The sequence below is a fragment of the Pseudophryne corroboree genome, chromosome 1 (genome assembly GCF_028390025.1).
Source record: "Pseudophryne corroboree isolate aPseCor3 chromosome 1, aPseCor3.hap2, whole genome shotgun sequence".
Taxonomy (NCBI): Eukaryota; Metazoa; Chordata; class Amphibia; order Anura; family Myobatrachidae; genus Pseudophryne; species Pseudophryne corroboree.
Window position 1 is genome coordinate 312,909,832 of NC_086444.1, and position 24,413 is coordinate 312,934,244.

The 24,413-nt window shown below is 47.2% G+C and overlaps 1 protein-coding gene across 7 annotated transcripts in view; it reads left to right on the forward strand.

The window, feature by feature from the left end:
* MPHOSPH9 (M-phase phosphoprotein 9) overlaps window positions 1–24,413 on the forward strand; it is a 282,866-nt gene that overhangs the window by 95,171 nt on the left and 163,282 nt on the right. For 6 of the 7 annotated variants that reach the window (XM_063964512.1, XM_063964515.1, XM_063964514.1 and 3 more), the window contains 2 exons: window positions 9,222–9,335; window positions 21,293–21,406. The exons of the other annotated variant lie outside the window; for it this stretch is intronic. In XM_063964512.1, the coding sequence (XP_063820582.1) occupies window positions 9,222–9,335; window positions 21,293–21,406 (228 nt within the window). The remainder of the gene's footprint in view (window positions 1–9,221; window positions 9,336–21,292; window positions 21,407–24,413) is intronic. 7 annotated transcript variants of the gene reach the window in all.

Genomic DNA, 24,413 nt, shown 5'->3' on the forward strand with positions numbered 1-24,413 from the left:
GATCTAGACCCGCTTTTGAATAAATTGTTTTCCCATATATTAGTGGCCGCTAAATCCTTAATTGCTCGGAATTGGAAGTCCCCCGCTGCTCCTTCTATCTCTGCTCTGAAAAATTTTGTTTGGTTTGTTGCTAGTATGGAGAAGGTCACTTATTATCTACATGACTGTCCCCACAAATTTTAACACGTTTGGAGCCCCTGGCTGCTTATGATGTCTCCAACACGTTGATATTCAAACTGTTCTTCTGCTCAGGCCCCCTGTTGTTACCAGCCATGTTGCGCCTGGACCCTCCCTCCGGACGTCCTATTGCCTTCTCTAGCCTTCGCCTGTTCTTGATCAGTAATGTGTTCATTTGCCTGTATCTTTATTGCTAGATTTATACATTACATACCGTTACAATTTGTGTATTTTTCTCCTCATGGCTTTAATCGGCCCTGTTCTTTTCATTTCTCTTATACCTTCCCCTTTTTCTCTCCCCGCTCTGCCCTTTTCTTTTCTTCTATCCTTCCTTATTTCTCTCTCCCTTCGTGTATCGTCCCCTTTCGAGGGACACTCCTGTTTGTTGTCTGAAAAAAATTGGAAAAATACCATGGAGAATTGTTCTGACCTTTAATTGTGCACCTAAATCTGTTTTGTACACCTTATTGTCTCTCCTGGTACAAATAAAGAGTTTAAAAAAAATAAAAATAAAATTATAATTTTTTTGCTAAATTTATATTCTATTCCAGTTGTGTGGCTAAGACCTATTTTCATTGCTCCCCATATCCCTGCGGTTTTTCTCCATCTATACTAATGGACTGAAAGCACTGCTGTTTGAAGTGTGTGTAAGGGTTGGACATGGCATCTAAAGCACCAACCAAGACCACAAAAATATGTTATGTATGTTCAAAATGTGAGAAAAAGAGTATGTGTTGGCAGCTCCGGGGTGTGTGACACATGTTTGGGAATGGATTCTCAACCTGGGAGCAGTGGTCCATCAGGGTCATGGGAAAATGCCCTGGCGGATATCTCTAAAGAGATGGCGGAATCCCGTAATCAACATTTAGAATGGGCTTCCGGTTTCTCAAAAACTATGGAAGAATTCCTCATTAGGCTTACTCCGTCAGCACAGGTGGAAAAGCTTGTGCGCAAATCTGTAAAGAGACCTCTTCCTGTCCTGCAAGAAGAGTCGGAGGGTCTCTTGGCAGATGAGGAGGATTCAGAGGTGAGAGAATTGGTTGTGGAGATATTGGATGGTACTCTAAGGAGGAGGATTCAGGAATAAAAGGGTTAGAATCGCTTATTGAGTCTGTTAAACAGGTATTTAATTTCAAGGAAGAGAAAATGAAGGAACCTGAAGTGTTTGATCTGTTTGAATCACAGAAGCCGCCAGTGGCAGTGTTTCAGATTCCTCAGACACTCAAGATCAGATGGGAGGGAGAAGCATGGAAGCAGCCGGATAGATGCTTCCAATTGCCCAAAAAAGTTCACAGTTAATTACCCCTTGCCTAAAGGAGTAATGTCCAAATGGGAAGTGCCACCAATTGTGGATGCTTCTCTAGCTAGATTGTCAAAAAAGACAATCTTACCTATACCGAGTGTGACTACACTTAAAGGTGTGTCAGATCATAAGTTGGATACCGCTCCTAAATCCATCTTTGTAGCTGCAGTTGCATCACAGAGACCTACCATTATAGGTGCATGGGTCAATGAGGCTATTGTCACTTGGGCAGGACAAATAGTTCAAGCTGTAGCGGAGGACAATAACCTGGAAGAAATAGTTTGACTAGCGGAACACATCCGGGAGTCGGCTGCTTACATTTGTCAAGCCACAAAAGATACTAGTAGGATAGCATCACACATTTCAGCTTTGGCAATATCTGCCAAACGGATTCTCTGGCTCAGAGATTGGCAAGTGGATTCGGATTCAAAAAAGGCAGTGGAAGCGATCCCCTTTGTGGAGGAAGTGTTGTTTGGGCCAGAATTGGACAAGTGGATTTTGCAAGCCATGGTGGGAAAATCCACGTTTCTGCCAACTACGTATCTTAGAACCACACAACTGGTAAGAAGAAGCTACTCTGGCCCGGTGTTTAATTCTTTTAGGTCTCAGTCCTTTCATGCCAGAGATAGAGGCTTTGGTGGACAAACTCGTGGAAACAGAGGCAGAGGGGGTTCCCAGTCCACAATCCAAAAGCAGGACTCTAAACCTGCTGACAAGACCGTGGTCTCCCAGCTCACCTTGGGTCACCCAAGGTGAGCGCATGATTGATGGGGTTTCAGAAAGCCTGGGCCGAAACCTTACCAGAAGTCTGGATCAACAATTATTATTTCCCAGGGTTACCGAATGGATTTTCAAACACGACCTCACAGTCAATTCTTTACTCAGTGCCCTCAAAGAGTGAGAGCATTAGAAACGGCTATTCAAAAATTACTTTTGACAGAGGTTATTGCACCAGTTCCGGTTCCTCAGAGAAGAACGGGGTTTTATTAAAATCTTTTTGTAGTACCAAAACCAGACGGGTCCGTAAGACCAATCCTCAATTTAAATGGTATTAAATCAATTCCTGACTGGTTACAGATTCAAAATGGAATCGATACAGTCGGTTATTGCGAGTCTGGAGCAACGGGAGTTCATGGTGTCAGTGGACATAAAGGATGCGTACCTCCATGTTCCAAATTGGTCCCCACACCAAGCGTATTTAAGGTTTGCTGTGGACAAGAATCATTACTAATTCAGAGCTCTGCCGTTCGGCCTGTCATCGGCACCGATAATCTTCACAAAGATCACGGCAGTCATGGTAGCAAAATTGAGATCGTTGGGAGTAACGATAATACCGTATCTGGACGACCTCTTGATCAAGGCTCCGTCACAGGATCTTCTGATCAGGGATGCTCGGATCACTCATCAATTTCTAATTCAACACGGTTGGATTGTGAATTTAAAAAAAATTAATTTACAACCGACGCAGAGAATTAAATTCCTGGGTCTCATCTTGGACACAATACAACTGAGAGTGTTCCTTTTGGAGGACAAGATTCGAGACATCAAGGAGATGGTTTGACTGGATGGTATCGTTACATCTCTGTGTATGGCTTCTGGGAAAGATGGCTTCTGGATCTATGAGCCATCTACAATGCACTCCTTCAAGCGGAGAGTCTAGTAAGAGCTCGACATGTGAGGGTGCAATCAGACAATGTAACAGCAGCAGCACACAAACAGTCAGGGAAGAACAAAGAGCCGCATGGCCTTAAGAGAAGCTACAAAGATTCTGTCCTGGACGGAAAGACACGACATAGTCCTGTCAGCAACCTTCATTCCAGGAGTGGACAATTGGGAGGCGGATTACCACAGCCGTCAATATATGCACCCAGGAGAATGGAGTCTTCACCCCCAGGTCTTCGACGCAGTAGTAAGAAGATGGGGGTTACCGCAGGTAGATCTCATGGCCTCTCGGAACAACCATCAGTTGCCAAGATATGTGGCCAGGACGCGGGATCCAGCAGCGGAAGCAGTGGACGCACTGACAGTGCACTGGAATTACGACCTGGTATACGTATTCCCACCATTTCCCTTATTACCAAGAGTGTTAAAAAAAGGTGAAACAGGAAAGAGCGTGGGTAATCTTGATAGCGCCAGATTGGCCTTGCAGAAGTTGGTATGCGGATCTGAAGAAACTTCTGGCGGATGTGTCTTGGAGGCTGCTGCTGAGGGAGGATCTGCTATCACAAGGCCCTTTTCTGCATCTGGATTCGAACCGACTGCGTTTGACGGCGTGATTCTTGAAACCAGGATTTTAAGGGAGAAGGGTAACCGAGATCAGCTATCCCTACTATCTTAGCATAACGGAAACCGGTAACGGCGGCTCACTACCATAGGATCTGGAAGAGATACATAGACTGGTGCCAGCCTAACGGTTGAAACCCTAGAGAATTCCGCCTTACTAGATTGCTGAGATTTCTCCAATCAGGGTTGGATGGCGATTTACGTTTAGGATCCTTGAAGGTCCAGGTCTCGGCACTTTCAATTCTTTTCCAACAAAAACTGGTATCACTGCAGGAGATTCAGACCGTTTTACAGGGAGTGTTGAGAATTCGACCACCTTTTCGTCCTCCCACTGCTCCGTGGGATCTCAATTTGGGGTTGGAGTTTTTTTAAATCTGACCTGTTCGGTCTTACTGTTGGTTTTAGCATCAGCTAGACGGGTCTCGGAATTGGAGGCCCTGTCATGTAAGAGTCCTCTTCATATTTTTCATGAAGACAGGGCAGAACTCCGTACGAAGGCGGAATTTTTACCTAAGGTGGTATCTGGTTTTCACATAAACCAACAAATTGTGGTTCTATAGTTCCAGGGGGTGTCAGAAGGAGATCTTTCCCTGGATGTGGTCAGAGCTTTAAAAGTGTAAGTGCAGGTTACTAGTTCTCTTAGGAGAACAGACACCATGGGGTAAATTTACTAAGAATCGTATTTTCCCGTTTGAGGTCAAAGTTCAATCACGAATGACATCGAAAGTGTAAATATGCAACTTTTTGAATTGATTACGACTAATTTTCTAAGCTGCCGTATTCTGCATTTTCGGTTTTTCCGATGTCGATGTCATTCGTTTTTTTAGGCAGTGTTTTACGTGAGTGACTTGTAAAACACTGCCGACTTTAATACAATGAATCTCGGCCGGATCTGAGAGATCCGTGCTGGGCTTCATTGTGCACCTTGTAAAAAAAAAAAAAAAAAAAAATGTTTAAACTTAAAAAAAAAATGCGTGGGGTCCCCCCTCCTAAACCAAACCAGCCTCGGGCTCTTTGAGCCGGCCCTGGTTGCAAAAATATGGGGGAAAAATTGACAGGGGTTCCCCCATATTTTAACAACCAGCACCGGGCTCTGCGCCTGGTCCTGGTTCCAAAAATACGGGGGACAAAAAGCGTAGGGGTCCCCCGTATTTTTGAAACCAGCACCGGGCTCCACTAGCTGGACAGATAATGCCACAGCCGGGGGTCAGTTTTATACAGCGCCCTGCGGCCGTGGCATTAAATACCCAACTAGTCACCCCTGGCCGGGGTACCCTGGAGGAGTGGGAACCCCTTAAATCAAGGGGTCCCCCCCCCCCTCCAGCCACCCAAGGGCCAGGGGTGAAGCCTGAGGCTGTCCCCCCCATCCAATGGGCTGCGGATGGGGGGCTGATAGCCTTTGTTGTAAGTTATGAATATTGTTTTTAGTAGCAGTACTACAAGTCCCAGCAAGCCTCCCCCCGCAAGCTGGTACTTGGAGAACCACAAGTACCAGCATGCGGCGGAAAACCGGGCCCGCTGGTACCTGTAGTACTACTACTGAAAAAATACCCCAATAAAGACATAACACACACACCTTGAAAGTATAACTTTAATGCATACATACACACCACCATATACACATACTTACCTTATGTTCACATGAGGGTCGGTCCTCTTCTCCATGTAGAATCCATGGTGTACCTATTGAAAAAATTATACTCACCAAATCCAGTGTAGAGGGCTCCTCGGGTAATCCATTTGTAATCTACGTACTTGTAAAAATAAAAAAACGGACACCCGACCACGAACTGAAAGGGGCCCCATGTTTTCACATGGGACCCCTTTCCCCGAATGCCAGGAACCCCCTCTGACTTAAGTCTAAGAGGGTTCCATCAGCCAATCAGGGAGCGCCACGTTGTGGCACCCTCCTGATCGGCTGTGTGCTCCTGTACTGTATGACAGGCGGCACACGGCAGTGTTACAATGTAGCGCCTATGCGCTCCATTGTAACCAATGGTGGGAACTTTGTGGTCAGCGGGTGACCGAAAGTAACCTCACCGCTGACCACAAAGTTCCCACCATTGGTTACAATGGAGCGCATAGGCGCTACATTGTAACACTGCCGTGTGCCGCCTGTGAGACAGTACAGGAGCACACAGCCGATCAGGAGGGTGCCACAACGTGGCGCTCCCTGATTGGCTGATGGAACCCTCTTAGACTTAAGTCAGAGGGGGTTCCTGGCATTCGGGGAAAGGGGTCCCATGTGAAAACATGGGGCCCCTTTCAGTTCGTGGTCGGGTGTCCGTTTTTTTATTTTTACAAGTACGTAGATTACAAATGGATTACCCGAGGAGCCCTCTACACTGGATTTGGTGAGTATAATTTTTTCAACAGGTACACCATGGATTCTACATGGAGAAGAGGACCGACCCTCGTGTGAACATAAGGTAAGTATGTGTATATGGTGGTGTGTATGTATGCATTAAAGTTATACTTTCAAGGTGTGTGTGTTATGTCTTTATTGGGGCATTTTTTTAGTAGTAGTACTACAGGTACCAGCGGGCCCGGTTTTCCGCCGCATGCTGGTACTTGTGGTTCTCCAAGTACCAGCTTGCGGGGGAGGCTTGCTGGGACTTGTAGTACTGCTACTAAAAACAATATTCATAACTTACAACAAAGGCTATCAGCCCCCCATCCGCAGCCCATTGGATGGGGGGGGACAGCCTCGGGCTTCACCCCTGGCCCTTGGGTGGCTGGAGGGGGGGGACCCCTTGATTTAAGGGGTTCCCACTCCTCCAGGGTACCCCGGCCAGGGGTGACTAGTTGGGTATTTAATGCCACGGCCGCAGGGCGCTGTATAAAAGTGACCCCCGGCTGTGGCATTATCTGTCCAGCTAGTGGAGCCCGGTGCTGGTTTAAAAAATACGGGGGACCCCTACGCTTTTTGTCCCCCGTATTTTTGGGACCAGGCGCAGAGCCCGGTGCTGGTTGTTTAAATATGGGGGAACCCCTGTCAATTTCCCCCCCATATTTTTGCAACCAGGGCCGGCTCAAAGAGCCCGAGGCTGGTTTGGTTTAGAAGGGGAGACCCCACGCAATTTTTTTTCTAAAAATTAACACTTTCCCATCCCCTTCCCACTGATAAACATGCACGGATCTCATGGATCCCTGCATGCCTATCCAAACACGGGATAAAAAAGCAGGTCTGTTTTTTTTAGCACTTTTTTACGATTTGTATTTCTGCACGGCAGTGTTTGGCTATTGTCGGCAGTGTTTGTGATTTGCACTTTTTAGTAAATTCCCGATTTCTACCAAATTGCAGGCGTATTTGACCGATGGTGTATTGATTCGTGATTTTTTCCTAGGACTTCCAAAATATTACGAATGCCCTCATCACTGCCGTGATTTTTGCTTAGTAAATTACCGAGATGACACTTTGAAGAAAAAACGGCATCTCGGTCAAAATCGGGACCTTAGTAAATATACCCCCTTGTTTGTTCTGTATAATGGCCCCAGGACAGGTTGGCCAGCTTCAAAACAAGCCTTGGCATGATGGATAAGACTGACCATCAAGCAAGCATATATTTCAAACAGTAAGAGAGTAACGTTTCGGGTGGGTGCTCATACCACCAGATCTGTAGGAGCTTCTTGGGCTGCTGCTAGAGTAGCTTCAACTTTGTAGAGCGGCAGCGTGGTTCTCAGCACACACATTCACTCGCTTTTACAAATTTGATACTTTTGCTTCTAGAGATTCAAATTTTGGTTGTTTGGCTCTCCAGGCTTCTGACAGCACTCCCGCCCATGGGAGTATCTTTGGGACGTCCCCAGCTGTATAGATCTCCAGTGTCCTCTAGTGGATGATAGAGAAAAGATGATTTTGGTACTTACCGATAAATCCATTTCTCTGAATCCACTCTGGGACACTGGACGCCCACCTCGGTGCTGTCCGCCTTCGTGTTATTGTTAAATTGGGTCAAACAAGTTAGTATTATATTCTTGTTTTGACAGTTCTTGGTTGCTGTTTGATGTTGTGATATGTCTGGTTCCTTCCCGCGAGGCATGAGTGTTTCATGTTCCCTCTTCTCTCCATCAAATTTTTCAAACTGGGGGGATAGGGGGGCCTAAGAGGGAGGAGCCAGCTATGAATAATAATAATAATTTTTTTTTATTAATTCATTGTGCCACCTCCGGTCTACAATGTTCACACCCCAGCTCCAGTGCCCCGAGTGGATTCAGAGAAATGGATTTATCGGTAAGTACCAAAATCCTCTTTTTGGCTCTCTTCAGTATTGGATACATATATGGTTTGTACACAGAACATTAACACTCAGGAGGATACAGTAACATTGGGTGGAACATTTCATGGTTCCAGAAAGACTCAAACTTTATTTTATATGCCTGGTACCTGGCTCACAATCACAGGTTGCACAAAACATATTTAAATTGCATACAATTGTGAAAAGTTCTAATGTAATTTTTGAAGTCCTAACCATTCGTAATTGTATATATAATATATAGAGTAACACCATGATCTGGCACTTAAATAAGTAGATAACCGGTAGCTGGAGCCTATACATATAGAAGTAATAGTATACCATTGCACTGAGTGCCGTACCCATGGTTTACCATCTCTCTATCCACAGTTCATATATATCTCCATATATCCCGTATATGACATAGTCAAATGTAGATTATTTGGTTCAATTAAGAGCCAAGGGTGTAATAGGTTAATCGACAACTATTATAGGTGCAACAAATGGTTCTCTTTCACCTTAATGAGTGAGTATCTGTGAGTGAGAACTATTTTACAATAGTTGTGGATTAAGTTATTCACCTACAATAGTTGCCTATTAACCTTTTACACCCTTGGCTTTTATTTGAACCAAATAATCTACATTTGATTATGAATCTAAAGCGCACTCTGATATTGATATAATATTTATATACACTGAAGTAAAGCTGCACCCTCTTCACTTAACAACTGCAGGGTGCTCAATCCGATAAATTGCATAGAAAACTTTAATCAATATCACAACTCCACGGGCTCAGTAATAATGAACTAATCAGCACGCAAGCTTAAATGCAAAAAGTCACAGTTCCAGTTTAATGCAATTAATGCATATAAAGGTACTTACATGGCCAAAGCAGTAAATCCGGTTGTATTACCCATGCATGCATTCTTGCTTTGAGATGGCTACATATCTGTATATGATTCTCGTGCATTAAAGTGGAACTGTGACTTTTTGCATTTCAGCTGGCGTGCTGATCAGTTCATTGTTACTGAGCACCCGGCGAAGTGGTAAAATTTACTAAAATCTATCTATCTATCTATCTATCTATCTATCTATCTATCTATCTATCTATCTATCTATCTATCTATCTATCTATCTATCTATCTATCTATCTATCTATCTATCTATCTATCTATCTATCTATCTATCTATCCAATATTTTCTCCTCTTCATATGGTCACAAGCCTGAGGAAGCAAAGATCCCATCTCTAACTGATATATATCAACGAAAACAGAGAGACTGTGGACCTTCAGGCTGGGAACTGATCTCTCCTTCCGAGCACACTCATCCTCCAGAGGTACACTTCATGGGTGGGCTTGCTAAGTAGCCCTATATGGAACAAGTTGAATTAAATAACTGTAATATTTAATTTGAAGAAATCACAGAATAGTACGTGTTGCGGGAAGATAGGAAAGTCATTTTAGTGTGAATGATCAGTAGCGTCAGAGGGGGGTTGCGGCCCGAACCCAGGTGTCAGCTTCAGACGGGGTGACCTCAAAATGCCGGCTTCTTCATAGTAACAGTAGCTGGGTGCTGTAGTGTGACCTTCTTCTGCAGCACCGTGTCATAGAGGAGGAGCTGACACTGCAGGTACAAACACTTTTTTCTCTAACATCCTAGTGGATGCTGGGGACTCCCTAAGGACCATGGGGAACAGACGGGCTCCGCAGGAGACAGGGCACTTTAAGAAAGAATTTGGATACTGGTGTGCTCTGGCTCCTCCCTCTATGCCCCTCCTCCAGACCTCAGTTTGAATCTGTGCCCGGACGAGCTGGGTGCTACTTAGTGAGCTCTCCTGAGCTTGCTAAATAGAAAGTATTTTGTTAGGTTTTTTATTTTCAGAGAGATCTGCTGGCAACAGACTCTCTGCTACGTGGGACTGAGGGGAGAGAAGCAGCCCTACTCACTGAAGATAGGTCCTGCTTCTTAGGCTACTGGACACCATTAGCTCCAGAGGGATCGTACACAGGATCGCACCCTTGGTCGTCCGATCCCGGAGCCGCGCCGCCGTCCCCCTTGCAGAGCCGGTGAGAGAAGCAAGAAGACTTCGAAATCGGCGGCAGAAGACTCCAGTCTTCATATGAGGTAGCGCACAGCACTGCAGCTGTGCGCCATTGCTCCCACACTAAACCCACATACTCCGGTCACTGTAGGGTGCAGGGCGCAGGGGGGGGCGCCCTGGGCAGCAATTAGAGACCTCTTGGCAAAAGTGGGCATATATACAGTTGGGCACTGTGTATATGCATGGGCCCCCGCCATATTTTTACACAGAAACGCGGGACAGAAGCCCGCCGCTGAGGGGGCGGGGCTTCTTCCTCAGCACTCACCAGCGCCATTTTCTCTCCACAGCTCCGCTGAGAGGAAGCTCCCCAGGCTCTCCCCTGCAGAATCACGGTAGAAGAGGGTAAAAAGAGAGGGGGGGCACATAAATTTGGCGCAAAAACAGTATATACAGCAGCTACTGGGTTAACACTAAGTTACTGTGTGATTCCTGGGACATATAGCGCTGGGGTGTGTGCTGGCATACTCTCTCTCTGTCTCTCCAAAAGGCCTTGTGGGGGAACTGTCTAAAAATAGAGCATCCCCTGTGTGTGTGGTGTGTCAGTACGCTTGTGTCGGCATGTTTGACGAGGAAGGCTATGTGGAAACAGAGCGGGAACAAATGAATGTGGGGTCGCCGCCGACGGTGCCGACACCCGATTGGATGGATATGTGGAAGGTTTTAAATGATAATGTTACTTCCTTGCATAAAAGGTTGGATAAAGCTGATGCCGTGGGACAGCCGGGGTCTCAGCCCATGCCTGATCCTATGTCGCAGAGGCCGTCAGGGTCTCAGAAGCGCCCACTATCCCAAATTGTTGACACAGATATAGACACGGATTCTGACTCCAGTGTCGATGGCGATGATGCAAAGTTACAGCCTAAAATGGCTAAAGCCATCCGTTACATGATTATAGCAATGAAAGATGTGTTGCACATCATAGAGGAAACCCCAGTCCCTGACAAGAGGGTTTATATGTATGGGGAAAAAAGGCAAGAGGTGACCTTTCCCCCTTCACATGAGTTAAATGAGTTATGTGAAAAGGCTTGGGAATCTCCAGATAGAAAACTGCAGATTTCCAAACAGATGCTTATGGCGTATCCTTTCCCGCCAACGGAATCCTCCCCTAGGGTAGACAAAGCTTTAACACGCTTATCCAAGAGGGTAGCCCTGCCGTCACAGGATACGGCCACCCTAAAAGATGCTGCGGATAGTAAGCAGGAGGGTATCCTGAAGTCCATTTATACACATTCAGGTACCTTACTAAGGCCGGCGATTGCGTCGGCCTGGATGTGTAGTGCTGTAGCAGCATGGACAGATCGTTGTCTGAGGAACTTGATACCTTGGACAAGGATACTATATTACTGACCCTGGGGCATATAAAAGATGCTGTCCTATATATGAGAGATGCTCAAAGAGACATTAGCCTACTGGGCTCTAGAATAAATGCAATGTCGATTTCTGCCAGAAGGGTCCTGTGGACTCGGCAATGGACAGGAGATGCCGACTCAAAAAGGCACATGGAGGTTTTACCTTACAAGGGTGAGGAGTTGTTTGGGGAGGGTCTCTCGGACCTGGTCTCCACAGCTACGGCTGGAAAGTCAAATTTTTTGCCATATGTTCCCTCACAACCTAAGAAAGCACCGTATTACCAAATGCAGTCCTTTCGATCACAAAAAGGCAAGAAAGTCCGAGGTGCGTCCTTTCTTGCCAGAGGCAGGGGTAGAGGAAAGAAGCTGCACAATACAGCTAGTTCCCAGGAACAGAAGTCCTCCCCGGCTTCCACTAAATCCACCGCATGACGCTGGGGCTCCTCTGGCGGAGCTAGGCCCGGTGGGGGCACGTCTCCGAAATTTCAGCCACAAGTGGGTTCACTCCCAGGTGGATCCCTGGGCGATAGAGATTGTGTCTCAGGGATACAAGCTGGAATTCGAAGAGATGCCCCCTCACCGATACCTCAAATCAGCCCTGCCAGCTTCCCCCTTAGAGAGGGAAATAGTGTTAGCTGCAATTCACAAATTGTATCTTCAGCAGGTGGTGGTCAAGGTTCCCCTCCTTCAACAAGGAAAGGGTTATTATTCGACCATGTTTGTGGTACCGAAACCGGACGGTTCGGTCAGACCCATATTAAATTTAAAATCCCTGAACATATACCTGAAAAGGTTCAAGTTCAAGATGGAATCGCTCAGAGCGGTCATCGCAAGCCTGGAAGGGGGGGATTTTATGGTGTCTCTGGACATAAAGGATGCATACCTTCATGTCCCCATTTATCCACCTCATCAGGCGTACCTCAGATTTGTGGTACAGGATTGTCATTACCAATTCCAGACGATGCCGTTTGGTCTCTCCACGGCACCGAGAATATTTACCAAGGTAATGGCGGAAATGATGGTGCTCCTGCGAAAGCAAGGGGTCACAATTATCCCATACTTGGACGATCTCCTCATAAAGGCGAGGTCCAGAGAGCACTTGCTGATCAGCGTAGCACGCTCTCGTGAAGTGTTACAACAGCACGGCTGGATTCTAAATATCCCAAAGTCGCAGTTGATTCCTACGACTCGTCTGCCCTTCCTGGGCATGATTCTGGACACAGACCAGAAGAGGGTCTATCTCCCGAGGGAGAAGGTTCAGGAGCTCATGACACTGGTCAGAGGCCTATTAAAACCAAAACAGGTGTCGGTGCATCACTGCACGCGAGTCCTGAGAAAGATGGTGGCATCATACGAGGCCATTCCCTTCGGCAGGTTCCATGCGAGGACCTTTCAATGGGATCTGTTGGACAAGTGGTCCGGATCACATCTACAGATGCATCGGCTGATCACCCTATCCCCCAGGGCCAGGGTGTCTCTCCTGTGGTGGCTGCAGAGTGCTCACCTTCTAGAGGGCCGCAGATTCGGGCATCCAGGACTGGGTCCTGGTGACCACGGATGCAAGCCTCCGATGGTGGGGTGCAGTCACACAGGGAAGAAATTTCCAAGGTCTGTGGTCAAGTCAGGAGATTTGTCTTCACATCAATATCCTGGAACTAAGGGCCATATACAACGCCCTAAGTCAAGCGGAGACCCTGCTTCGCGACCAATCGGTGCTGATTCAGTTAGACAACATCACTGCAGTGGCTCATGTAAACCACCAAGGCGGCACAAGGAGCAGGGTGGCGATGGCGGAAGCCACCAGAATTCTTCGCTGGGCGGAGAATCACGTAAGAGCACTATCAGCAGTGTTCATTCCGGGAGTGGACAACTGGGAAGCAGACTTCCTCAGCAGGCACGACCTCCACCCGGGAGAGTGGGGACTTCATCAAGAAGTCTTCACACAGATTGCAAGGCGGTGGGAACTGCCACAGGTGGACATGATGGCATCCCGCCTCAACAAAAAGCTACAGAGATATTGCGCCAGGTCAAGAGACCCTCAGGCGATAGCTGTAGACGCACTAGTGATACCGTGGGTGTTCCAGTCGGTTTATGTATTTCCTCCTCTTCCTCTCATACCAAAGGTGCTGAGAATCATAAAAAAAAGGGGAGTGAGAACAATACTCATTGTTCCGGATTGGCCAAGAAGGTCTTGGTATCCGGATCTGCAAGAAATGCTCACAGAGGACCCATGGCCTCTACCTCTAAGACAGGACTTGCTGCAACAGGGGCCCTGTCTGTTCCAAGACTTACCGCGGCTGCGTTTGACGGCATGGCGGTTGAACGCCGGATCCTAGCAGAAAAAGGCATTCCGGATGAGGTTATTCCTACGCTGATTAAGGCTAGGAAGGACGTGACGGCTAAACATTATCACTGTATATGGCGAAAATATGTTGCTTGGTGTGAGGCCAGGAATGCCCCTACGGAGGAATTCCAGCTGGGCCGTTTCCTTCACTTCCTACAGTCAGGAGTGACTTTGGGCCTGAAATTGGTTTCCATTAAGGTCCAGATTTCGGCTCTATCCATTTTCTTTCAAAAAGAACTGGCTTCTCTTCCTGAAGTCCAGATGTTTGTAAAGGGAGTGCTGCATATTCAGCCCCCTTTTGTGCCTCCAGTGGCACCTTTGGATCTTAACGTGGTGTTGAGTTTCCTGAAGTCACACTGGTTTGAGCCACTCAAAACCGTGGAGTTAAAATTTCTCACGTGGAAGGTGGTTATGCTATTAGCCTTGGCGTCAGCTAGGCGTGTGTCAGAATTAGCGGCTTTGTCACATAAAAGCCCCTATCTGGTTTTCCATATGGACAGGGCAGAATTGCGGACCCGTCCACAATTTCTGCCAAAAGTGGTGTCATCCTTTCATATGAACCAACCTATTGTGGTGCCTGTGGCTACTCGTGATTTGGAGGATTCCGAGTTACTAGATGTGGTCAGGGCTTTGAAGGTTTATGTAGCCAGAACTGCTAGAGTCAGGAAAACTGAGTCGCTGTTTATCCTGTATGCATCCAACAAGCTGGGTGCTCCTGCTTCAAAGCAAACTATTGCTCGCTGGATCTGTAACACGATTCAGCAGGCTCATTCTGCTGCTGGATTGCCGCTTCCAAAATCGGTAAAAGCCCACTCCACAAGGAAGGTGGGCTCTTCTTGGGCGGCTGCCCGAGGGGTCTCAGCATTACAGCTTTGCCGTGCAGCTACTTGGTCAGGTTCGAACACTTTTGCAAAGTTTTACAAGTTTGATACCCTGGCTGAGGAGGACCTTGTGTTTGCTCATTCGGTGCTGCAGAGTCATCCGCACTCTCCCGCCCGTTTGGGAGCTTTGGTATAATCCCCATGGTCCTTACGGAGTCCCCAGCATCCATTAGGACGTTAGAGAAAATAAGATTTTACTTACCGGTAAATCTATTTCTCGTAGTCCGTAGTGGATGCTGGGCGCCCGTCCCAAGTGCGGACTTCTTCTGCAATACTTGTACATAGTTATTGCTTAAATAAGGGTTATGTTTGGTTGCATCAGGGTTGATCTGATGCTCCGTTGTTGCTCATACTGTTAACTGGGTAAGTTTATCACAAGTTATACGGTGTGATTGGTGTGACTGGTATGAGTCTTGCCCTGGATTTCAAAATCCTTTCCTTGTACTGTCAGCTCTTCCGGGCACAGTTTCTCTAACTGAGGTCTGCAGGAGGGACATAGAGGGAGGAGCCAGAGCACACCAGTATCCAAATTCTTTCTTAAAGTGCCCTGTCTCCTGCGGAGCCCGTCTATTCCCCATGGTCCTTACGGAGTCCCCAGCATCCACTACGGACTACGAGAAATAGATTTACCGGTAAGTAAAATCTTATTTCTCTTACGTCCTAGAGGATGCTGGGGACTCCGTAAGGACCAAGGGGAATAGATGGGCTGCGCAGGAGACATGGGCACTATAAAGAAACTTTAGAATGGGTGTGCACTGGCTCCTCCCTCTATGCCCCTCCTCCAGACCTCAGTTAGATCCTGTGCCCAGAGGAGACTGGGTGCTTTCAGGGGAGCTCTCCTGAGTTTCTCTGTAAAAAAGAATTTTGTTAGGTTTTTTATTTTCAGGGAGTCCTGTTGGCAACAGGCTCCCTGCGTCGTGGGACTGAGGAGAGAGAAGCAGACCTACTTCAGTGACAGGCTCTGCTTCTTAGGCTACTGGACACCATTAGCTCCAGAGGGATCGGAACACAGGTCTCACCCTAGCCGTTCGTCCCAGAGCCGCGCCGCCGTCCTCCTTGCAGAGCCGGAAGATAGAAACCGGGTGAGTATACGAAGAAAGAAGACTTCACAGGCGGCAGAAGACTTCGGATCTTCACTGAGGTAACGCGCAGCGCCATTGCTCCCACACACACACACACACACACACACACACGATACAGGCACGGATGGGTGCAGGGCGCAGGGGCGGCGCCCTGGGCAGCAATAATCCTCTTGGCTGGCATAAATAATTGTATATTAAGCTGTGGCATTATTATATACAATCCCCCGCCAGGTTTTTTGTATTTTGAGCGGGATCGAAGCCCGCCGCTGAGGGGGCGGAGCTTGATCCCACAACGCTAACCAGCGCCATTTTCTCCACAGCACGTTGCTGAGAAGCTGGCTCCCCGGACTCTCCCCTGCTGAACACGGTGACGGAGGGCTTTAAAGGGGGGGGGGGGGCACATAATCTTGGCGCAGTCAGTATATAAAAAAAGAAGCGCTATATATTGTGTTTCCAGGGTCATTGACGCTGGGTGTGTGCTGGCATACTCTCTCTCTGTCTCTCCAAAAGGCCTTGTTGGGGACCTGTCTCCAGATTAGAGATTTCCCTGAGTGTGTGGGGTGTCGGTACGTGTGTGTCTGCATGTCTGAAGCGGAAGGCTCTTCTAGGGAGAAGGTGGAGCAAATGAGTGTGGTGTCTCCGTCGGCAACGCCGACACCTGATTGGTTGGATATGTGGAATGTTTTAAATGCAAATGTGAATTTATTACACAAAAGGTTGGACAAAGCGGAGTCCAGGGAAAGTACAGGGAGTCAATCCCTGCCTTTCACTATGTCACAGGGCCCGTCTGGGTCTCAGAAGCGCCCACTATCCCAAGTAGTAGACCCTGATACCGACACGGATTCTGACTCCAGTGTCGACTACGATGATGCGAGGTTGCAGCCAAAATTGGCGAAAAGTATTCATTATATGATTATTGCAATAAAAGATGTGTTGCATATCACAGATGACCCCTCTGTACCTGACACGAGGGTCCACATGTTTAAAGAAAATAAACCGGAGGTTACTTTCCCCCCTTCACATGAGCTAAATGAGTTGTTTGAAAGGGCTTGGGAAACTCCAGACAAGAAACTACAGATTCCCAAAAGGATTCTTATGGCGTATCCTTTCTCGGCTAAGGACAGGATACGGTGGGAATCCTCCCCCAGGGTAGACAAAGCGTTGACGCGCTTATCCAAAAAGGTGGCGCTGCCGTCTCAAGATACCGCAACCCTCAAGGATCCTGCTGATCGCAGGAAGGAGACTACCTTGAAGTCTATATGCACACATACTGGTACATTACTCAGACCGGCAATAGCGTCGGCTTGGGTTTGTAGCGCTGTAGCAGCGTGGACAGATACCATGTCTGCTGAAATTGATACACTGGATAAGGATACCATTTTATTGACCTTGGGTCATATTAAGGATGCTGTCCTATATATGAGAGATGCTCAGAGAGACGTTGGCCTACTGGGTTCCAGAGCCAACGCCATGGCGATTTCTGCTAGGCGAGCCCTGTGGACCCGCCAATGGACGGGTGTAATGCCGATTGAAAGAGTCATATGGAGGTTTTGCCTTACAAGGGTGAGGACTTATTTGGGGAAGGTCTCACGGACCTGGTTTCCACAGCTACTGCAGGTAAATCCACTTTTTTACCTTATGTTTCCTCACAGCCAAAGAAAACGCCACATTATCAGATGCAGTCCTTTCGGTCGCATAAATCCAAAAGAGTACGGGGATCTTCCTTTCTCGCCAGAGGTAAGGGCAGAGGGAAAAGCTGCCAACTACAGCTAGTTCCCAGGAGCAGAAGTCCTCCCCGGCTTCTACAAAATCCACCGCATGACGCTGGGGCTCCGCTGAGGGAGTCCGCCCCAGTGGGGGCAGTCTTCGACTTTTCAGCCATGTCTGGGTTCAATCACAGGTGGATCCCTGGGCAATAGACATTGTTTCCCAGGGTTACGAGCTGGAATTCGAAGAGGTGCCTCCTCGCCGGTTTTTCAAATCGGCCCTACCAGCTTCTTCCCCAGAGAGGGAGGTAGTTTTAAATGCAATTCAAAAACTGTGTCTTCAACAAGCGGTGGTCAAAGTTCCCCTGCTTCAACAGGGGACGGGGTACTACTCAACCCTGTTTGTGGTCCCGAAACTGGAGCGGGTGACCGAAAGTAACCTCACCGCTGACCACAAAGTTCCCACCATTGGTTACAATGGAGCGCATAGGCGCTACATTGTAACACTGCCGTGTGCCGCCTGTCAGACAGTACAGGAGCACACAGCCGATCAGGAGGGTGCCACAACGTGGCGCTCCCTGATTGGCTGATGGAACCCTCTTAGACTTAAGTCAGAGGGGGTTCCTGGCATTCGGGGAAAGGGGTCCCATGTGAAAACATGGGGCCCCTTTCAGTTCGTGGTCGGGTGTCCGTTTTTTTATTTTTACAAGTACGTAGATTACAAATGGATTACCCGAGGAGCCCTCTACACTGGATTTGGTGAGTATAATTTTTTCAACAGGTACACCATGGATTCTACATGGAGAAGAGGACCGACCCTCGTGTGAACATAAGGTAAGTATGTGTATATGGTGGTGTGTATGTATGCATTAAAGTTATACTTTCAAGGTGTGTGTGTTGTCTTTATTGGGGTATTTTTTTAGTAGTAGTACTACAGGTACCAGCGGGCCCGGTTTTCCGCCGCATGCTGGTACTTGTGGTTCTCCAAGTACCAGCTTGCGGGGGAGGCTTGCTGGGACTTGTAGTACTGCTACTAAAAACAATATTCATAACTTACAACAAAGGCTATCAGCCCCCCATCCGCAGCCCATTGGATGGGGGGGGGACAGCCTCGGGCTTCACCCCTGGCCCTTGGGTGGCTGGAGGGGGGGGACCCCTTGATTTAAGGGGTTCCCACTCCTCCAGGGTACCCCGGCCAGGGGTGACTAGTTGGGTATTTAATGCCACGGCCGCAGGGCGCTGTATAAAAGTGACCCTCGACTGTGGCATTATCTGTCCAGCTAGTGGAGCCCGGTGCTGGTTTCAAAAATACGGGGGACCCCTACGCTTTTTGTCCCCCGTATTTTTGGGACCAGGCGCAGAGCCCGGTGCTGGTTGTTTAAATATGGGGGAACCCCTGTCAATTTCCCCCCCATATTTTTGCAACCAGGGCCGGCTCAAAGAGCCCGAGGCTGGTTTGGTTTAGAAGGGGAGACCCCACGCAATTTTTTTTCTAAAAATTAACACTTTCCCATCCCCTTCCCACTGATAAACATGCACGGATCTCATGGATCCCTGCATGCCTATCCAAACACGGGATAAAAAAGCAGGTCTGTTTTTTTTAGCACTTTTTTACGATTTGTATTTCTGCACGGCAGTGTTTGGCTATTGTCGGCAGTGTTTGTGATTTGCACTTTTTAGTAAATTCCCGATTTCTACCAAATTGCAGGCGTATTTGACCGATGGTGTATTGATTCGTGATTTTTTCCTAGGACTTCCAAAATATTACGAATGCCCTCATCACTGCCGTGATTTTTGCTTAGTAAATTACCGAGATGACACTTTGAAGAAAAAACGGCATCTCGGTCAAAATCGGGACCTTAGTAAATATACCCCCTTGTTTGTTCTGTATAATGGCCCCAGGACAGGTTGGCCAGCTTCAAAACAAGCCTTGGCTTGATGGATAAGACTGACCATCAAGCAAGCATATATTTCAAACAGTAAGAGAGTAACGTTTCGGGTGGGTGCTCATACCACCAGATCTGTAGGAGCTTCTTGGGCTGCTGCTAGAGTAGCTTCAACTTTGTAGAGCGGCAGCGTGGTTCTCAGCACACACATTCACTCGCTTTTACAAATTTGATACTTTTGCTTCTAGAGATTCAAATTTTGGTTGTTTGGCTCTCCAGGCTTCTGACAGCACTCCCGCCCATGGGAGTATCTTTGGGACGTCCCCAGCTGTATAGATCTCCAGTGTCCTCTAGTGGATGATAGAGAAAAGATGATTTTGGTACTTACCGATAAATCCATTTCTCTGAATCCACTCTGGGACACTGGACGCCCACCTCGGTGCTGTCCGCCTTCGTGTTATTGTTAAATTGGGTCAAACAAGTTAGTATTATATTCTTGTTTTGACAGTTCTTGGTTGCTGTTTGATGTTGTGATATGTCTGGTTCCTTCCCGCGAGGCATGAGTGTTTCATGTTCCCTCTTCTCTCCATCAAATTTTTCAAACTGGGGGGATAGGGGGGCCTAAGAGGGAGGAGCCAGCTATGAATAATAATAATAATTTTTTTTTATTAATTCCTTGTGCCACCTCCGGTCTACAATGTTCACACCCCAGCTCCAGTGCCCCGAGTGGATTCAGAGAAATGGATTTATCGGTAAGTACCAAAATCCTCTTTTTGGCTCTCTTCAGTATTGGATACATATATGGTTTGTACACAGAACATTAACACTCAGGAGGATACAGTAACATTGGGTGGAACATTTCATGGTTCCAGAAAGACTCAAACTTTATTTTATATGCCTGGTACCTGGCTCACAATCACAGGTTGCACAAAACATATTTAAATTGCATACAATTGTGAAAAGTTCTAATGTAATTTTTGAAGTCCTAACCATTCGTAATTGTATATATAATATATAGAGTAACACCATGATCTGGCACTTAAATAAGTAGATAACCGGTAGCTGGAGCCTATACATATAGAAGTAATAGTATACCATTGCACTGAGTGCCGTACCCATGGTTTACCATCTCTCTATCCACAGTTCATATATATCTCCATATATCCCGTATATGACATAGTCAAATGTAGATTATTTGGTTCAATTAAGAGCCAAGGGTGTAATAGGTTAATCGACAACTATTATAGGTGCAACAAATGGTTCTCTTTCACCTTAATGAGTGAGTATCTGTGAGTGAGAACTATTTTACAATAGTTGTGGATTAAGTTATTCACCTACAATAGTTGCCTATTAACCTTTTACACCCTTGGCTTTTATTTGAACCAAATAATCTACATTTGATTATGAATCTAAAGCGCACTCTGATATTGATATAATATTTATATACACTGAAGTAAAGCTGCACCCTCTTCACTTAACAACTGCAGGGTGCTCAATCCGATAAATTGCATAGAAAACTTTAATCAATATCACAACTCCACGGGCTCAGTAATAATGAACTAATCAGCACGCAAGCTTAAATGCAAAAAGTCACAGTTCCAGTTTAATGCAATTAATGCATATAAAGGTACTTACATGGCCAAAGCAGTAAATCCGGTTGTATTACCCATGCATGCATTCTTGCTTTGAGATGGCTACATATCTGTATATGATTCTCGTGCATTAAAGTGGAACTGTGACTTTTTGCATTTCAGCTGGCGTGCTGATCAGTTCATTGTTACTGAGCACCCGGCGAAGTGGTAAAATTTACTAAAATCTATCTATCTATCTATCTATCTATCTATCTATCTATCTATCTATCTATCTATCTATCTATCTATCTATCTATCTATCTATCTATCTATCTATCTATCCAATATTTTCTCCTCTTCATATGGTCACAAGCCTGAGGAAGCAAAGATCCCATCTCTAACTGATATATATCAACGAAAACAGAGAGACTGTGGACCTTCAGGCTGGGAACTGATCTCTCCTTCCGAGCACACTCATCCTCCAGAGGTACACTTCATGGGTGGGCTTGCTAAGTAGCCCTATATGGAACAAGTTGAATTAAATAACTGTAATATTTAATTTGAAGAAATCACAGAATAGTACGTGTTGCGGGAAGATAGGAAAGTCATTTTAGTGTGAATGATCAGTAGCGTCAGAGGGGGGTTGCGGCCCGAACCCAGGTGTCAGCTTCAGACGGGGTGACCTCAAAATGCCGGCTTCTTCATAGTAACAGTAGCTGGGTGCTGTAGTGTGACCTTCTTCTGCAGCACCGTGTCATAGAGGAGGAGCTGACACTGCAGGTACAAACACTTTTTTCTCTAACATCCTAGTGGATGCTGGGGACTCCCTAAGGACCATGGGGAACAGACGGGCTCCGCAGGAGACAGGGCACTTTAAGAAAGAATTTGGATACTGGTGTGCTCTGGCTCCTCCCTCTATGCCCCTCCTCCAGACCTCAGTTTGAATCTGTGCCCGGACGAGCTGGGTGCTACTTAGTGAGCTCTCCTGAGCTTGCTAAATAGAAAGTATTTTGTTAGGTTTTTTATTTTCAGAGAGATCTGCTGGCAACAGACTCTCTGCTACGTGGGACTGAGGGGAGAGAAGCAGCCCTACTCACTGAAGATAGGTCCTGCTTCTTAGGCTACTGGACACCATTAGCTCCAGAGGGATCGTACACAGGATCGCACCCTTGGTCGTCCGATCCCGGAGCCGCGCCGCCGTCCCCCTTGCAGAGCCGGAAGACAGAAGCCGGTGAGAGAAGCAAGAAGACTTCGAAATCGGCGGCAGAAGACTCCAGTCTTCATATGAGGTAGCGCACAGCACTGCAGCTGTGCGCCATTGCTCCCACACTAAACCCACATACTCCGGTCACTGTAGGGTGCAGGGCGCAGGGGGGGGCGCCCTGGGCAGCAATTAGAGACCTCTTGGCAAAAGTGGGCATATATACAGTTGGGCACTGTGTATATGCATGGGCCCCCGCCATATTTTTACACAGAAACGCGGGACAGAAGCCCGCCGCTGAGGGGGCGGGGCTTCTTCCTCAGCACTCACCAGCGCCATTTTCTCTCCACAGCTCCGCTGAGAGGAAGCTCCCCAGGCTCTCCCCTGCAGAATCACGGTAGAAGAGGGTAAAAAGAGAGGGGGGGCACATAAATTTGGCGCAAAAACAGTATATACAGCAGCTACTGGGTTAACACTAAGTTACTGTGTGATTCCTGGGACATATAGCGCTGGGGTGTGTGCTGGCATACTCTCTCTCTGTCTCTCCAAAAGGCCTTGTGGGGGAACTGTCTAAAAATAGAGCATCCCCTGTGTGTGTGGTGTGTCAGTACGCTTGTGTCGGCATGTTTGACGAGGAAGGCTATGTGGAAACAGAGCGGGAACAAATGAATGTGGGGTCGCCGCCGACGGTGCCGACACCCGATTGGATGGATATGTGGAAGGTTTTAAATGATAATGTTACTTCCTTGCATAAAAGGTTGGATAAAGCTGATGCCGTGGGACAGCCGGGGTCTCAGCCCATGCCTGATCCTATGTCGCAGAGGCCGTCAGGGTCTCAGAAGCGCCCACTATCCCAAATTGTTGACACAGATATAGACACGGATTCTGACTCCAGTGTCGATGGCGATGATGCAAAGTTACAGCCTAAAATGGCTAAAGCCATCCGTTACATGATTATAGCAATGAAAGATGTGTTGCACATCATAGAGGAAACCCCAGTCCCTGACAAGAGGGTTTATATGTATGGGGAAAAAAGGCAAGAGGTGACCTTTCCCCCTTCACATGAGTTAAATGAGTTATGTGAAAAGGCTTGGGAATCTCCAGATAGAAAACTGCAGATTTCCAAACAGATGCTTATGGCGTATCCTTTCCCGCCAACGGAATCCTCCCCTAGGGTAGACAAAGCTTTAACACGCTTATCCAAGAGGGTAGCCCTGCCGTCACAGGATACGGCCACCCTAAAAGATGCTGCGGATAGTAAGCAGGAGGGTATCCTGAAGTCCATTTATACACATTCAGGTACCTTACTAAGGCCGGCGATTGCGTCGGCCTGGATGTGTAGTGCTGTAGCAGCATGGACAGATCGTTGTCTGAGGAACTTGATACCTTGGACAAGGATACTATATTACTGACCCTGGGGCATATAAAAGATGCTGTCCTATATATGAGAGATGCTCAAAGAGACATTAGCCTACTGGGCTCTAGAATAAATGCAATGTCGATTTCTGCCAGAAGGGTCCTGTGGACTCGGCAATGGACAGGAGATGCCGACTCAAAAAGGCACATGGAGGTTTTACCTTACAAGGGTGAGGAGTTGTTTGGGGAGGGTCTCTCGGACCTGGTCTCCACAGCTACGGCTGGAAAGTCAAATTTTTTGCCATATGTTCCCTCACAACCTAAGAAAGCACCGTATTACCAAATGCAGTCCTTTCGATCACAAAAAGGCAAAGTCCGAGGTGCGTCCTTTCTTGCCAGAGGCAGGGGTAGAGGAAAGAAGCTGCACAATACAGCTAGTTCCCAGGAACAGAAGTCCTCCCCGGCTTCCACTAAATCCACCGCATGACGCTGGGGCTCCTCTGGCGGAGCTAGGCCCGGTGGGGGCACGTCTCCGAAATTTCAGCCACAAGTGGGTTCACTCCCAGGTGGATCCCTGGGCGATAGAGATTGTGTCTCAGGGATACAAGCTGGAATTCGAAGAGATGCCCCCTCACCGATACCTCAAATCAGCCCTGCCAGCTTCCCCCTTAGAGAGGGAAATAGTGTTAGCTGCAATTCACAAATTGTATCTTCAGCAGGTGGTGGTCAAGGTTCCCCTCCTTCAACAAGGAAAGGGTTATTATTCGACCATGTTTGTGGTACCGAAACCGGACGGTTCGGTCAGACCCATATTAAATTTAAAATCCCTGAACATATACCTGAAAAGGTTCAAGTTCAAGATGGAATCGCTCAGAGCGGTCATCGCAAGCCTGGAAGGGGGGGATTTTATGGTGTCTCTGGACATAAAGGATGCATA